This window comes from Coturnix japonica, chromosome 1 (assembly GCF_054131305.1).
Source record: "Coturnix japonica strain WE chromosome 1, WE-NBRP24, whole genome shotgun sequence".
Lineage (NCBI taxonomy): Eukaryota > Metazoa > Chordata > Aves > Galliformes > Phasianidae > Coturnix > Coturnix japonica.
In genome coordinates, this window is record NC_140663.1 from 114,528,156 (window position 1) to 114,546,013 (window position 17,858).

A 17,858-nucleotide genomic window follows, 5' to 3' on the forward strand; every position below is an offset into this window, starting at 1 on the left:
CTATGGATTCCCAAGTGCTCAATCTGAGTTTGTTGGCCTTTGCTTTGCTTGGCTCCTGGTTTGCTTTTTGGGCATGCAGCTTAAGCAGGAATTGGATATTGCTCTCCAGCACAGGCCTAATGATAAAGTCAGCTCTTAACAGGTGGCAATTGCGCAAGCAAAATCCCAGAGAAAAACCTGGCTGCTCACTTGGTAAGTGATCTATTAGTGGCAACAGACAAGATGGAAAACGTGCATCACACAGTGCAGGTGGTTCAAGAACTTTGCATTGCCTAGCAAACATTGCCTAGCTTAGAGAGTTTAGGATAGACTGAATGAAAGGATGACTTCTTCCTCAGTGGTGAGTGGCCATCAGGGCCAGAGCTGTGCCAGTGCCTCCAGAATCAAGAAAGGGTGCTCCTGGACAACAGCGCAATGCTGTCCTCCAGACAGGCCTGAGGCAATGCAGAATTCTTCTGAGTTTTTCTCCATCCATTTAAATTTCAGTGATGCTCTGAGGATTTTTTTCCTCAACAGTAATGAGAAATGCCTGCCATACCAAACAGGAACAACAGAGCTTTTCTGTCTCATGTGTGGAGAAAGAGGCAAGCAGGAAATAAACAGCCTGACACTTTCATGCTCATTTAGTTTCTCTCCCTGTTTTCCTCCTGTTTTCTTGGTTTTCACTTCCTTCAGATCCGTATCACTCTGTTATTAATAAAAAACATTTGACCTGCTCCACCCCTTTCAGATGGGCTTTGGTCACCTCGATCACCACAGTCCCACTTCCCTTTTTACCTGAATGTGAAAGCTGCTGCTGTTGTGATCCTTGGGAGGGGCTGTGAATGCTATTCACACAAACCACGTTTTTATATTTGGACAATGAGACAAATAACCTTATCTTCCATTGCTTATTATTTATTCTACATTTGCTTACTGTATTCCTGCTCAGTAAAAACACAACCTTAAATCACCAGTCAGATTTTTGAGCTGTATTGCAGAGGTTACTTGGAGTAAGTAAGGCCTAGTTAACACAGTTGCAACTCAGCATATACTTAAGAAAAGCCATTCTTTCATTAGATTTAATAACATTAATTCTTGAGTATTCTCACCCGTGACAATGCAGCATGGAGGTTCCACCCAAGCTACCATTTTGCTAGGAACTTCTATTATCAACAAGAATTCTTCTTCTGTATCTTACGACACTTTGTAAATCTTTAGAGCTACTCTCACAAAACTCTTCCCTTTACTTAAATACTCTCCTTTATCAGGGTGGGCAGTCACTAATAGCAAATAAAAACATTCCAACAGAGGTGGATTTGTGGTAGGAAACTTATCATTCTTTAATTGTGCTGGGGTATTTTATGCTACGGACTCACACCTTGGAAGCAGGAGATGCATAGAATTCTTTGTCCTGCTGCATCCCAGCAAAGAATGTCAGAAGGCATCGCGTTTCTAGTCCACATATTCTCAGCACTCCATCCACAGCAGCAACCAGAATGAGAAAGCTCTGTCAGAAGTCACAGAAATGATGGATAACAGAAGTGAGGGGCTAAGTTTGCTTTTAACCTTATCAGCTAGCAGCTCACTGAAACAAGAAAGCAATTAGGAGAAGAGGAGCATTAGATTCACAGCAGTAGTTACCTCTACAACCGGAGCGTCTGGCGGGAGTGAATAGCGCAGCCCAGCATCGAGGCCATCTCCAGACTTAGGAGATCGCCTCCAAGACAGAGGTATCAACACACCTGGAAACAAAACGGTTGTGAGAATTTTTAAAAGAGGAGAAAACAAAACGCACTTCACAAGAAATGTTCTCAGGAAAGACTCAACTCTCAGCTTAAGGCAAACAACAGCTGTGTAATGTACGTGTCCCACAAGGTTACAACTGAGAACAAGGCCCCAAACAATAGCCCATCTTGAAAAGATTACGCCTACTCTGCTTGTAGGTGCTATGGCAGTCTGGGAGAGAAACTTACTATTTGAACTGATTTTCATTCATTTTTTCTCCTGAGATACATTAAATAAACCTACTTTAAGCAGAATAGCGTTATTCATAGGATAAAATATCAAAACAGGAGGTAGGGAGAATGAAACCCAGGATTTTAGAGGTGATACTTAAAACCACAAGGGTAACACAACCTATTACTGATGGATCATTACAATTAGTTAAGTTATAGACTAGAACTGTGGTAAGTGAATGAGATGACCAATTTACTACTGCTGACATCACTGACAACATGTAGACTAATCCTTTTTAAGCTGTAATTATTATTACTTTTTAATAGCATCAACTGTGTGGGTAAGCTCTGTCCAAGTAGGAAGCAGGAAAACAGTTTATACTCTAAAACCCCACAACTGACAAACCTTAATGAGAACAAATCTACAAACTTCTGCAATAAATGACTCATCACCATTAAGTGTGTGAAGTTTTACTGCAGAGCCACTACGAGGCTTCACTTCTGGACTTCCAGGAGGTTACTTAATGTGTAGAAACTGAAATAAGTACTCCAAAATTGATCAGCAGAGCTTTGTTAGGTCTCACATAACCTAATACAAAAAAATACAGAACCTGATTTCAGTTAAGGAGCCATATTTCTTTTCCGCTGGCCTATAGCAGCACACACCCAGCTTTACATGTAATGTTGTAATAGACCAAGAGACCTGGAAGCACAATGAGGGGGATGTGTGCACTTGCACAGGGAGAGAAGAATGATGTGCAAAAGCACCATCAAAGATTCAGAAAAACCCCACAAATACACACGTATTTTACCATCCTTAACTTCCTTTTCCCACGTGGCTCCTACAATGAAGATCTTCAGACAGTTCACATCCATGATGATTTATTAAGCCACAATACGTTATCTGTGGCCATCTGTCCTACAGATTTGCATACACTTCTTTTAGTTTCATCTTATTGGGAAACAAAAAGTTGCCATGGAAGCGCGTTACAGATGGAGAGTTCACAGCCACCTTGTGGAAAACTTTGAGAACAACCAACTCCAAACGCTTCCACACAAAGTATCATTCTAAATCTCCCAAGCAGAAAAATCTGAATGCCCTGAGTATCTGGTACTTGTGCTGGGGACTTGAGAATAACCAAATAAACTACACGTTAAACAGTCTGTGAAGAGAAAGCCAAACTGGCCTTTAAAAGCTATAGGTGCTGTTGAAATGCACCATGAAATGGTTAGCATCACGCAGCAAAACAGCAGGTTTTCACCATTACAACTGCACACACAGAGTCCGTCCGTACATTGAAATATACAGTTTATTTTCTCCAAGTCAAGCAATACTATTTTTCAGTAGGTAAGTGTGAAGTGTTAAGCAGGAAAACTGTACATTTTCACTCTGGGCTGAGGGATCCGAACAACTGGATGAACACAGTGGAAGTCTTTCACTATACAAAGAGATCCTAAAATTGAGAACGACGTAAGGTGAAGAAGAAACAGCCATCTCCAGGATGCCAAAGGCAAAACATTAGCACCAGATTTTTTCAAAAAAGCAACAGTAAAGTTATTTACAGATTTACATACAACACTGGGAGGCAACCATCTGCAGGCTCCTGGGGTGAGAGGCTTTCAACAAGTTTATAAAAGGAAAGGAGAAAACGGTGTCTACACAATCGTTCCGTGAAAAGGAAAATATATTCAGCATTCACAATATTGCTACTTTTATCAGAAAGAGCTAAATCAAAGTACTGTATACAAACACAATGTAATTATATTATTATTCACATTTCACATACACGTTTCAGAGTAACCACAATATGTAAAATCTTCAAAATGCCACAGATAAAACAATGCACACTTCTCCAAGCTAAAGACGAGCATAATTTATTCAGGAATTGTTTAGTTTTGGGATTGTTATGGCTAAGGGATAAGTAAGGACAAAAGGGATCGCTTGTCCAAGTAACATAGCAGCAAGTAATTGTGAGATGCCAAAGAATAAATTTCAGAACTAGGAGGAAGAAACTAAGGTCGGCTGTAGGTCCTTTAACACGGTAGCTCCATGCGACCTCAACTCAGACAAAACAATTTCATTACAGGTTTGGTCCAGGTATATAACGCAGTGCACTACAAGGGGGTAGCGGTCCTTTTAACGTTTGCACCTGTCTGCAAAGGAATTGCTTCCAGAAGAGTTTTGCACCAACTCTCAGAGAGAACCTTTCCAGATCTCTCTCTGTGAATAAGATCATTCAGGTGAGAACAGGAACCTTCTGTGAATGCTGCCATTGCACCAGTGGTTAAAAAGGATGCTTTTCTCTCTCTTTTCAACATCTAGCTACTCCTATCTCTGACTGGTTTCACTACAGACTGGCATTCACGTTGGCCTCCAAAGTGGGTTCCTGTTGAGCAATCTGTTTAACTTAAGGAGAGATAAATGGTTTCCTTACTACAGTGAAAAGGAATATACAAAAGTCATTCAAGACTTTCTTGTGCCTACTCAACTCCATCTTTAAAACATGACATCCAGACACTACAGAATTTCTCTGTAGGTATCTGAGCAAGTCAGCATAACCTACTACTGCGCTAAAATACAAGTTAGCAGCTCTTCTTAGAGCTACTGGAAATCATACCTTACAGTCAGTGGCAGTATTACTAAAACACAGCCAGTAAGCTGATACTGCAAAACTGCATCCTCTCATTTATCGCTGCGTAATGAAAAAACAAACAAACAGAACCCACTTATGTTCACAGTTACAAAGCAGAGTCGCTCCAGGTAACTCACAGTATTTACATGGCAGACATTGCTTATATTGCATTTGGTAGTCTGAGAAAGTAGAAAGAAAGAACGGCATCACAAAGGTCAACTTCAGTATAATTTAACTGTCTGTAAGAAAAAGTCACAAAGTTCAGTCATCAGAAGAGAACAGAAGCAGTATCTTTAGCCTACATTTATTTCCATAAAATGTAGCAGTTCGGAGAGAAGAAAGAGAAGAACATGCATAAAAAGCACAAGAAAGAGCAACAGAACTTCCTAAATAATTTAGATGAGAAATGTTTTGGAAAAAAATCAGCACAGCATTTCCAGCCTGTTTCTTCAATCAAGGCTAATTTAGTAAAGAAGGTGACATGTATTGCAGTGAGATGGCGTAAAATTACATCTTGTGAATTTAATTTTTTATAAAAGCCTTCAGCAAATAGCAAGTAGGTGATCTGCAAGCTGGTTTAAGAAGTGTTCAATTGAGACTGGCTTCAGAATTACTTCTGTGAGGGGGAAGTGCAATCCTACATACAATATTACAAAGAAGTGTCTGATGCCACAGGATCAGAGTGACACTGTATTTCAGTAACCTGAATATATTAGCTAAAAGATGCACATTTCCCCCGTTTAATGTCTTAAAAAAAAATAATACTAAAAAGCCACTATATGTAGAGCTTCTGTACTTGTGTGCATTCAGAAACTGCTGTTGGGTTTCCCGACAACCTGTACAGAATCAGAACATAAAGAAAGTATACATTCTATTCTAAAAAATGCTTGCATGCACAACTGCCACAGGCTTTCAGCTTAATGAGTAGAAAGGTTAAGAGTCTATCCTTCTCTGTGGAGCTTTTTGTAACTTAAGCAATGACAAGTGGCTGTGGAGTCCAGCAATAAAAATATACTCTAAAAAATTAAATACATCATCCCAAAAATGAAAGATTATTGCTGTTGTGAAAGCTATTTTTCTCTTATGCACTTATTTCTCTACTGGACACTCAGAAAAGCCAAGATATTCTTGGAAACGCCCCATCTCCTCCTTCTTCCCCATATTTCACATGCTCGGTCAAACCCTGTCCTCTCATTTGAGCCGTTCAGGTTGGAGGCTGTCGGTCAGACATTTAAGCTGCTCTTCCCCCAGCTTGATCTTGTCCTCAAGCTCTCGCTGCTCAATGATGAGGGCCGACTTCATTTTCACAAAGTGCTCATAGTCTGCTAAGTTCTCCTCACTCAAGTAGTTTGCCAAAATGTCAAAGACAATGCGCTCTCGGCGGTCCAGGTTCTCCTTCAGTTCTTTTGCATCTTCATGTTGCTGGGTCAGCAGCTTCTGCTTCTCTACCAACGTCCGCTAAGGAGAGAAGAAGAACAGTTAAAAATTTACTGGATTCACCAGCTTGAGACAACAGTTTCAGTCACCTGTCTGTTTTTACTGCAAAGACAAAGAATTTCTCATATGCATGGAATATGAGGTGGAATAAGATTGCTCCTTAAAGATTATTCTAATAAAGCATATTAATAAACAGGCATGGGACTTAGTGAAAGATGCACCAGGCCTTCTAATTAGCCTTAGCAGCACAAACTTTAAAGACTACTTAAAGACTACTGCACATCAGTGAGCTGAAACAGATATACATCAGTTGCAAACATATCCTGTGATGTTTTCTTGTACAGACCACTCAATGCTTAGAATGTAAAACTCTTAAGACTTCAGCTTTTTGTACACTGAAAATATAGATTAGCTCAAGGTTCAAGATAGCCACTGAAAGAATGGACAGAAATTATACATTATCAGACAGATCGGTTTGCCTTTGAGTGCACGCCAGGGAAAAGAAAACAAAAACCAAACGATTTCAAGTAATTTGCAAGCAGAGTTATCTGCTGCAAAGAGATGGAAAGTCTCCTCTCCAAAATTCTCCAGCAGCCAAGCCCACACCTGGGAGCAGAATACCTTTGCTGTTTGTGTACACATGGAGAAGCAGCAGGAGAACTGGAATTTGATGAACACAAGAGGTCATATATCAACCAGTTGCTAGCTCAGCTACACAGTAGTGTGCCTAGTTCTGAGGTGGGATGGTTAGTCCTTTTAAAAATCCCTGAGATTTAAGTTGTACCATTTCTTCTTACCATGCCTGTGACATGACTGAAATTAAGGGCATGTAGAAAGGCACAAAGCAAATGGAGATCCATCTCAAATTTGATTTCACCTCTGCCAAAGATGACTGACACCAGAAAGCTTGTTTTGAAGGGTAAAGTGAAACATTACTAAGCTCAAGATGCCATTCTTGAGGAGACCCTTCGAGTAATGGTTAAATGATTCATCAGGCCTACAGGTATAACAGCTTGTACACACCACACTGTCAGATGGGTTAGAGGCCGGTACCATCTGATTGACTTTAATTGATGAGCACAAAGCGGAGTGCAGAAAGCTTTTCTTTTTTTCAGTTAACATTGATTTGAGGCTCAATCCATATAAAGGATTATCTGAAGCTGCTCTGATGGAACTATTTTTAGCTCTTCCTATTAAGAGCCTTTCTCAGTATCTGCTGTTTTGAACCACAGCCACACGAAAAGGGGCTTCTTCCACCTATGTGACTTCCCAGCATCCATTTCCTAAACTGCTACCCTTAGTAATTGTCCTTAGTCTAGCAATAACAGGTCTCGTAAGCCTACATACCCAATCACATCTGTGAACTGCTCATTCAGTGCTTTAGGGTTCTCACTACACTCTGGTTTATGAACTTTGGTTGATAAGGAAAGTCATGGGAAGACACTGGTCTACTTGTATAAAACGAAGGGGGCTGGTGACTATTTCAGATTAATCACTTCCAGGAACAAAAGCTGAAACACCTGATATTGCTTCTCATAGCAAAAGAGACCTACGACAGACCACCTAATAGACAGAATATTAATTCAACGGTGATCATTTGCTTGCTGGTGCCACTTATTTACAAGTCCACCGAACTGCTGGCTAGTTCCTAGAATGAGCATTACCTAGAGAAATGATTAATAGATAGCATGAACTTACAAATAACAAAACCCAAGCAAACACTGATCACTAGGGACACGATCTGAGGATCGAAGTAACCTCCCCTGTATTTTAGTCACATGATGCATTAATAATACACCAAATATAATCATGTGATCTACAAAATAACAAATGATGATCAAAAGAAGCCGTACATGCCAGTCTAAATTCAAAGATATACACATGTACTTCTGACAAATTATATTTACAGTCACAAGTACCTGGGGACATAATCTGAGAAGCATCTCTGACTGACACTTTGGACATGCATCTTGTGTTACTATGGCAAAACTATGGTGTCAGTGCATGAGAAGGCAAATAAGGATTGGAATATATTAGGGGTTTGGAATTTTGTCAGTCTACATTTGATAGCAGAAAACACAATTTCTGACCACCTATACTATACCACCAACTTACCTTCATTTTTTTCCATATCTAGCTAAATAAGTTAATTTTATCAGCGCTCAAGTTACACTTCCTATGTGCTCATGTCATCTGGTAACTCTTCCCCAGCTTACACTCCCATCTTTGAACACATTAGGAAACTGCAACCACATTTAGAAAAAAATCTGTCTAGAAGAGGATTAAATTTCTCAAAGTTTCAGAAGCTTTGATCTGCCCTCTAATAAGCTGCCAAATTCCTTCCCTTTGCGTCTATCAAAAAGGGGTATGGACAGCCATTAAGCAGCTATGCTTGGCAGCAGCTACAGCCAAACAGCAAAAACACAGCTTCCAACCAGTTGCAGCACTTACTGATGAGACAATGGAGCATGCTGAGGAAAAAACATAAATCCACAGCACATGGGCAAAAAATCTGATACAATGCTGCTGGCACTTCAGCTCTCGGCTACAAGCCACAAATCCCACTTCACATTCATTTAACTGTACAGGCTAAACTGACTTGACAGATAATCTCTCCTATAGCTGAGTGCATATCTGTATCCGTAGCTATCTGCTTCCCAGCTAAGGCCTGCTGGGATCTGAAACTAAATGAAGCAGTCCACCATGTCCATAGGTAGAGTCCAACAGGTAAGAGTACTGTGAGTGCTTCTGAAATACTCACATCTGCTGGGACTCCTTGATTACCAGGCTATTTTGGTTGGGTAAAAGATGTTCTGTACTGAAAAATCCTTTTTGTGGTGCCTCCCCCTATCCCTTCTTTATTTTTAAGACTAGTCCTTTCCTGCTAGGCATAGTAGAGGAAGCTGGAGCACACAAGAAACTTCATCACAGTCTCACAATCTCTTTTTAAATCATGATCCTTGCTGAGTGTAAAGAAGTCTGAAAGCTTTCTGTATTTCAACACAAAGTCACACTTACTCCTTTTCCTATCTTTTGCACTGCCAAAGAGAACAGTATTTTTATCTCATTAGTTATGCTCTCATCAGTAGCTTTCTTCTTTTGTTAATATTTTTCTAAGGAGCTTCTTTTCCAATAGCCACCCAAAACACCACTTTTCTGCCAAGCCACTTGTAGTTTTAGTATTCCAAGCAAAAGCAAAACGAAGAGATAAGTTTTAACAAATCTAAGGAAAACGGCCTTGTGAGATGTATCCATTCATTATCCCTTTATATTTTAGATGAATTCAAGAAAAAAACCTTATCGGATTCATTAAATGTGGCCACATTCCTATTGTACTTTCTTACCCGCTCTTCAGGAGAGGTGTTTTCATCCAGGTTATTAAGAGCATTTTCCACCCGGGCCAGACGACCTGAAAGTGACAGCAGGAGGTTGACAACTTTGTCCAGGTCTCCAATAAACATCTTGAATTTGTCGAACTCATTTGGTTTGCAGACTTCTTTCACAATGGCCTCCACCTCCTCCCCCAGAATATTGTTTGCTTGGATGTCTTCCAGGAGTGTCTCCCGAGCTTCCCTCAGCACTTGCAGCTTCCTGCTAATGCTGTCAATAAGTTCTTGCTGTGGAAGATAAAGGGGGTGAGAATTTATTAGCGCTACTCAATTTTTCCCCACTTCTAATTCTGAAAATCATGTCAGAAATCTAGCACTGCCACGTGACTTTTTTAATACACTGAAACTCCCATGTGGCTTGAACAACGAGTACATAATACATAAATACATGTCTAAGGTAACTATAGCATCGCTGGATTCGAAGGTTCAGAATGTACATCTATAATGCTCAGCTTGAGACCTGTGTTAAAGCAACTCACCTTTGTGGAAAAAAAGATGAAAGATGATTTTTTTTAAGTAAGCATTACTGCTGCTCCTTTGAACATCTTCAAAGCCTACTACAGAGCAGTGTGAAGCACAGCACATGGTTCTTCTAAATACCGTGCCTGTAGTACCTTTCTGAAGAGCTACACTTCAAGAAGGTAAACAGCACCAGAAAAACAATCCCGTACTTTCCCCATGACAGCTAAAACTAGGGCGCTACTAAGCTTTTCATTCCTTTCTGCAGAATATTAATGTCCCCCCCCCAAGCAGCAGTCCTTTCACACTCAGAAAATCTTACGAGTTATCACTGCCATACAGCATTTCTGTAGGGAATCCGTAATCCCTGTGGCACAGAACAGGAAACAAAATCTAGTTCTACAGCATACAAAGCAGCCCCATGCAAAGTGGCTCTCAGAGAGGAACATACAATTTTGACTAACTGACTAATGCTGTCCTATGCCAGCCAAAAATTCTACTTAATTTGCAGTTTTGTCAGTTTCTCCTGTATAATCTCCCATTGCCTGGAATGTGCACGCCTCAGCTTGGAACAATCATTCTAGGTGGGTCACTGGTAGAGCCAGACCAAGAATCCCAACATCCTCCCTTAATGACCTGAGCTCCACCCATGCTACCTCCCTGCATTTGGGTGAGAGGGCCTTGTCTCAGATATCCCCATTAGCTTTCAGTTGTGCATGAGGGGTGGAGCTCCTTACAGTCAGTTATCTACCCTAACATGACATGAATCACCCTCCAAAAATACCGCATTAATTTATATGTATATGCATATTTGGTGTTCATCTCATTTCAGGCATGAAAATTTCCCCAAAGCGTTCTTTAAACATGTATCTGTTATTGCCATTTATAAGTGAAAATTGAATAGGTTAAAAAAATCATTACTCCATTCCATTCTTTAGGAAGCCCTTCTAAATAAAAATCTGATTGTAAGCCTTAACAATTACAGAGAAATATACTGGTAGCGGCTACGGCTTTCATCTGTCATGGAACAGTCATTGCCAACTTATTCTGGGAACAAAGAAAAGTGCCATCATACTCCGAGTAACTAAGCAGCCTTTTTGAAGGTAGAAATTCAAACACGTGGATTATCTGGGCTGGTATTTCCCTTTTTGATTTAATATGCTAGGCCAGGTTAATCTGGTTTTCAGTTATCTGTTAGTCTGGGTGTCCAAAAGATTAAGGTAGTAAGCAGTTCTGCAGATGCCTGCTTTACTGACTGATTAATCTGCAGGATTTGATTTTTTTCACTCCCTCCTTTCAGTGCAAATGCACAGTTTGATTTAGATTATGTAGGTCACAGTGCCAGGCTCTTATTTCCCTCGGATGACATGCAGATGCACTGCTGCTGTTTTAACATACAGAACAACAGAATATTGTTCCACTCTACGTTACTATCTCAAATTTTTCATCTTTGTAGCTGTTCTGTGACTTTCACTAATGAAAAAAGATTGTAAATGTGCACAATGTTTACCAGTCAGGACTGACAGTCCAGATCAGGAATCCAAACAGGTTTCTTTCTTAAAAAATAACAGAAAAAAACATCCTCACAGAAACATCCTAATTATGCGCCTCCTAGTAGCTGAAACAAGGCTTTTTAAGGAACAGTTTTGGAGGCGAAAAGACACTTAACCCCTCCTTAAGACGGTCATATCTTTTAAGATTTGGTTTATGATCACTGACTGCTTTCTGTCTGGGTAAAGCAGTCTTTGCATGCTGCAACTGTGAGCTCACCACATGCTCCGGCTAACCAGCAGAAAACCCGTATGATGCTCAATACTCAACGAGCCAAAAGATCTCCAATCTATATCTGAAAACTGGCAGATGAATAATTTACTCCTGTGAGTTCTCTGAACAAGAAAACAAAAGAACCCGATCAACTGCTGCTGATCTGACTAGCAACACAGAAAGCAGCAGAGCAGAGTGCTTCTCAGGTGCTTCACTCAGGTGCAGCTTAGCATGTTTTCATAATTACTCTCCTTTTAGCACACTGCTTCGTTTCACATAAATCTCAGGCCTAAAAAAGAAACTAGTTTTTCCAAGTCACACCATCACTACAACTAATAAAAGAAAAAATAAATAGGAAAAAAAAAAAAACAGAGCAGAAAGTCATTCTACAGCTGAGTGAAATTAAGATACTGATAAGACTAAAATTAGGAAATCAAGAAACAAGTTCTGGTTATGCATCTCCTCTAAAATAACTGAAGTCAACAAATTGTGCTACTGAAGTGTTCGGGTCCTTAATGAGCCTTTGTTAGGCTGTTGCTAAGTTGGGCCAAGCTGCATATCCTGGCTGTGTAATAAAGATGCCCTGACCCACTTACCATGAGTTATATATGTTTTCTGACAAGATTCAAGCTGAAAGCCTGCTGTACTGAGTGCTCCAATCCTACTGCACGCAGAGGAGCAGGGAGAGAAGTAAACAGCAACATTTGACAGTATATATAGACCGCGAAGATGGGAGAGCTCTGCTAAAAGCTCTTCTTTATTTCCCTTCTCATACAGCTAGTGGTGTATACTGAAACTGAGGACTAGGGGGAAGAAAATACAAAGGGGAATATGCTTTTCTTCTTTACAGACACAGATAAAGAGTGGCTTTCCTTACAAATTTGTAATGTCTTGTTTGTTGGGCATTCAAGAGAGGCTTAATTTTACCTTCAGTTCACTTCCATTACATATTAAATGAGAAGCAAACTAATTGGAGCAAAAACGCTAAACATGACCATCAAATGCAGCAGCAGATAAAAATGAACTATTCCAAATGCAGTGAAATGCTTAATTTGTCTAAGCAGTACAGCTGTCAGATGCAGGGTCTCTGGCGAGAGGGCAAGGGCAGCTCTCCAGCAGCAGCCATGTCATGCCCCTGGCAGAACATGCTGTAGTGAGCTGTGCAATGTGGCGGGGGCAGAGAAAGGGAAAGAAAGACAAGATTGGTCACAGAAAACACTGAAGCAGAAAACACAGAAAACTCCTCAAATCAATGCGGGAATTGTATGCCACTGAGGCAGGGGTAAGAGTCCCCTATGGAATGTCTCAGCCTTCGTGTTAGCGACTAAATATATTCCTAGTGTTTAATTCATATATACTTCCTTGAGACTGAATCACAAAATTGGAAGTTGATTATTAAGCACAGAGCTGACTTGAGCGAAAAAAATCAATCGCCACTGCATTACTGGCTTAGGCAAACAGAGTTAAAATTCATCACTTTTACTGAACAAACAAACCATTTCCTTCAGCTTATCTGTACTGAGAGCTACATTAAATTTTTTTTTGTGCCAAATTATAAATGAGATGAGGGTGGTAACTTTAACACTGAACAGCACTTTCTGAAATATTCTGGAATGCCAGAATATTGTTATTTTCAGACTTGGCATACTATGTTGACCTTAGAGCAGAAACACCCAAGGATGGGAGTGAGGGTGGGGATGAACAAGAGTCAAGAAGCCTCCCTCCCTTGTGATGAATAACTTCCACGGCATCCAGCAATGTGATTAGCTCTCTCCATCCGCTACTACTTCTGTTTTGTGAGGTAGGAGAAACCCAGAGCAAAGTGGTTTGCTGCTCATAAAAACAAATGAGAAAAAGAGCAGGGGAAAGGAGGAGGAGGGAAACACCTTCCCTCTTATGACACACTGAAATCCCTGACCTAAATCTTGAAAATGTAGAGCAACTAAAATTCACCACTAATTACAGTGGGATGAATAAGCATTAATGTTTCTTTGTGCACAGTGAGAGAAATGACTAATATCTCAAATGAGAAACAGTAATTGAAAATAAATCTCTCTAAAGGTCTCCCCTTGGGCCCTTCAAAAACGTATCTCAGGCTGAAGAAAGCACCCAACGTGAAATTCCTAAATTCAAAGTTGGACACTTATTCTCCCCCCTCTCCACCTCCCCTGCCCTTCCAGTTCCCTCTAAAAACAGACTGACTTTTCAAGTGGCCCTGTACAACTGGAAGACCTTTTTTTATCTAGAGTTCCTATGCTATCAAATTACTGTTTAATGAAATGCATGTGACTTTCAGAGCATCGCACTAACCACTTAGAAATGTCTTTTACCTTCTTTTCTGACAAATCGTGATCCAGCTCATCTTCAGAATCATCTTCACTCTGCTGCTGTTGCTGCTGCTCTTGCATGTCCTTCATTTTAATCAGCAGTTCAGCCTTTGGTGCAGATGTGCTGTAGTAAGTAGAGTTGGTTGTCAGGGAGATGGCAGATGGCACATTCTGCTCTTCTTTCCTGGTAAAAAGTCAAAACTCTCATTAAGTGTCTTGACATCCTAATCACTGAAAAGAAAGGACAATATTCTCAAGCCATCATTTCACCAACAAGCAGAGGGCTCAAGCGGAAAGAAATTATGTATGGAAACAGGATAAATAAATACTGTCTGTGAATAAAATGGGTGTGAATTCAACAAATACCCACTAAAAAAGAAAACTGAAGTAGCGAAGAAGAGCTTTCACCATTATAATGATGGAAATGGAACTAGGACATTCCAAATTGAATTCATAGAAACACAGAATAACCAAGGTTAGAAAAGACCTCTATGATCACTCAGTCCAACTGTCCACATATCACCAACATTTCCCACAAACCATGTCTCTCAGTTCAACATTTGAACACTTCTTGAACACCTCCAGGGTTGGTGACTCCACCATCTCTCTGGGTAGCCCATGCTAGTGCCTGATCACTCCTTTGGAGTGCTATTTCCAAATATCCAACCTGGATCCCACTTGCCTCAGCCCAGCTATCCAGTGTGTCCAGATCCCTCTGTAGGGCCATCCTACCCCCAGGCAGATCAACTCTTCCTGCCAACCTGGTGTCATGAAATGCAAAGTTCTATTTTAACAAATCATGGAAAGACTTCAGTGTCAGACGGGTATTCTTTCAAGCTGCCAAATGTAGGATAGATACTATGGTTGAAGCTTTTTGGTTATAGAACTATACATGAACTTTTCAACAACGGTACAACTTAATTTGATATCTTAGTTTGGGAAAACAAAAGACCAAAACAACATAAAAGAAAAATTCTATGGAATTTTACATCTTTAAGTTGTCTTTGTAGGTTTTCATCACATAATAATTACTAAATTATTCAACTTTTTTTTTTCCTATCAGGTTACCAAACTGGATGATCTTGATCAGTTTTGATTGAAAACTCTTATAAAAGCTGCAAGGTTAAACAGGGAAACCTTCATTTCTACAGGAAAATTCATGCACCCTGGACAGCAGCTTGCCAGGAAATACTGGTCTACAGAAAATGATACTCACTTCTCTTCTGAAATTTTTGGAGAAGGAACTTTTGGAAGGAGCTTCCTGCGCTGCTGAGCTTCCTCTAGGAGGTGTTCATCTTTTGGGAATATTCCAACCATCAAATCCATCGCTGTTTTTATTTTCACATTAGGATCCAGAATGTCTGCTAGAGATTTATCTCTTCCCACAATCTCTCTGGCTAGTTCCTCTGATTTCAAGTCTTCCAATGTTTTCTCTTTGGCCTTTACATAGCTGACTGCTGGCACAGCAGCACTGCCGTCTTTCAAGTTGTTCCCAGGTTCTTCAGCTGGTTGAAGGTCAGTTGGCTTGGTTTTGGTTTCTGGCTCTGGCTCTACACCTTGCCTGGTGTAAGCACAGAATCGTGAATAGGATTGCTCAGAAGTGCTGAGTGTTTTAATTTGGTCCTTTTCCAAACCGCTGGGTAAAGCAGGTGGCTCCATTGTACTCACAAGACTTTGCCGACTCTCCTTTTCTGCACTGCTCTCTGAATGAACTATCTTGATGGGAACCATTTTCACTGTAGTATTGTTGTCTATAACTCTTTCGATTCTAGAAAATGAGGAAAATTAATTAGAAACTTAAGAACCTTATATCTTAGTCCTTATATACAAATCAGGGGAAGCCCGAATATAAAACAGGCAGATGAAGGATCTAAGTAATAGAACATTCCTTACACCACATCTCAAATCCTGAAATTGTGTGTTCTCCTTTTTTTGCCTACACATTCTTAATAGCATTAGTTCATTTGTCAGTAATTCTAATATCAGCTTGGCACGATATTCACTGAACAGGACTTCTGTTCATTTTTGTGAACACAAGGGTCCAGCCTCAGGCCCTAGTTTTCAGATGGTGCTGCTGAACAGTCCTTTACTGCCACACATTCAAAGGACAACATGCCTCGAGCTCAAACTCACTGGCTTCTTGCAGACTCAACAGCAGCCTCAGCTTTTGGCCTGACGGGTTATTCAGCTGTCCAGGAAGTTTCTGCTGCACATTAATTCCTAGCTCTTCCAAGGAAAAAGACAGCAGACCAGATGGAAGCATCCCGCACTCTAGGCCTTTGCTGAGCTGCAACAGTCACGCACTAAAAACCCAGAAATCACTCAAAAAATAATTATATGATTAAAAAAAATAAATCTGTATTTGTATAATTTCCTAAGAGATACAGAAGTTTAGTAATTAGATCCCACAGCTGCATCCTAGTTTTTTACCTAAAGGAGTAAAATCAGCTACACTAAAGGACAACATACACAATTCTCCTTATTCCTTTTAAAGGAAGTTTATAGCCAAAATTGGGCACTGTGTAATACAAAGGGCCACCTTGGACATTCAAGAAAGAAAGCTACTTAAAGAGGTGGCTAAGATTTTAAATTGGACAATAACATGTTAAATAACATTACTAAAACATTTGTACTGTATGTAAACCATATAAGAAACTAAAATCTAGTTTGGTGGTTTTGAGTTTGCAGAAAGTTTAAAATTATTGTCATAATGCGGGTTTGGAAGCCCTACAGCAAGTAAAGGAACATTGCCTACTAGCTAAAATATCTAGTTTCATCTGGCTTGCTTGCTTGCCACCTTCCATGCAAGTGACCAAGACATACTACAGCTTGTTTCCTCTAAACATGGGTGTGTCACTTTTCTTAAATATAAACTTATACTTTTCCATGCTGTACTTTTCTTTTGCAAAGAACAGAAAGATCTGACTTTGTCTTTTCCAGAAGAAGCATCTTATATTTGAAAAGTGTATTTGCTTCCAAATAGCCTCCCAGTAGACATTTACTTTCCTCAAGTGCTTCGGATGCACGGGTTTTGCACACATTTGGGGCAGATTTTCTATCCTGTGTTGAACACTAAGCAATTCTCACAGGTTTCCAAGCAAGCTTAGATAAGGCAGTGTGGTACAGCAGTGATAGCAATGCAGGCACAAGCCACCATTTACTATTAATGTTTTGACATAGCCAAAAGAACACTTCCTTAAATGTGCAGTTCTACTCTGCACACCCTTTTTCCTTGGCTCCTCCACTGCCGTCAGATGAGGGTTTTTGCATTCAGAATGACTGTTATTTTCAAGAGCTTGCTCTCATCTCTGCTTTTCAGTCTGAGCTCCCTGTAAGTATGATTGTTCTCTTCGTGCAATCTGCTGAAAATGTTCTTGGCTGAATCAAGTTAAGTCACCCCTTGCCCTATAATTTATTTTTTTAAATTAAAGCCCACACCTTTCAGATCCAACAAGACTCCAAGAGGAACATATTTTAAATGTGGGGGCATTACAAAATCTGTGCATAAATGTGAGAGAGGCAGCTGGAGGACATTAGATTAGTTGATGGCAATTCTTTACCTAAAGTGATCGGCATCTCTTTTGGGACTCTAGGTACTTTCCTCTCAGCGTCGCATAAGATTGTATGAGTGTATGTTTACTGGAAATCGACTGACGCACTCTTTTCAGCTTTATCACAGCTAAATATTCTTTGCTGAAAGTAAATGGGTTCTTCTACACATGCTCAGTATTTTCCCACACCACACCGTCTATTTAAAAAGCTGCAGGAAGCCTTGCACACTGACTCAGTTTACCTTGTTGATAAACAAGACACCTTCCTCAAAGAAGAGTAAAAGCAGCTACCTGCTGGCAACATCAAATACTGACATGTCTGAGAGCTCACACACAGGGAACTAATAGAAGTACTAAGTCA

General features: G+C 40.1%; 1 protein-coding gene across 3 annotated transcripts in view; it reads right to left on the reverse strand.

Moving 5' to 3' along the window:
* Nucleotides 1-3,229: 3,229 nt before the first annotated feature.
* The window catches only part of SHROOM2 (shroom family member 2), a 111,119-nt gene continuing 96,490 nt past the window's right edge, over nt 3,230-17,858 (reverse strand). For all 3 annotated transcript variants that reach the window (XR_014940693.1, XM_015886877.3, XM_015886870.3), the window contains 4 exons: nt 15,163-15,714; nt 13,950-14,130; nt 9,352-9,624; nt 3,230-6,028 (listed from right to left, as the gene is read on the reverse strand). Coding sequence is in view for 2 of the 3 variants with exons in the window: in XM_015886877.3 (XP_015742363.2) it covers nt 5,762-6,028; nt 9,352-9,624; nt 13,950-14,130; nt 15,163-15,714 (1,273 nt within the window). In the remaining variant the exon portion in view is untranslated. The remainder of the gene's footprint in view (nt 6,029-9,351; nt 9,625-13,949; nt 14,131-15,162; nt 15,715-17,858) is intronic.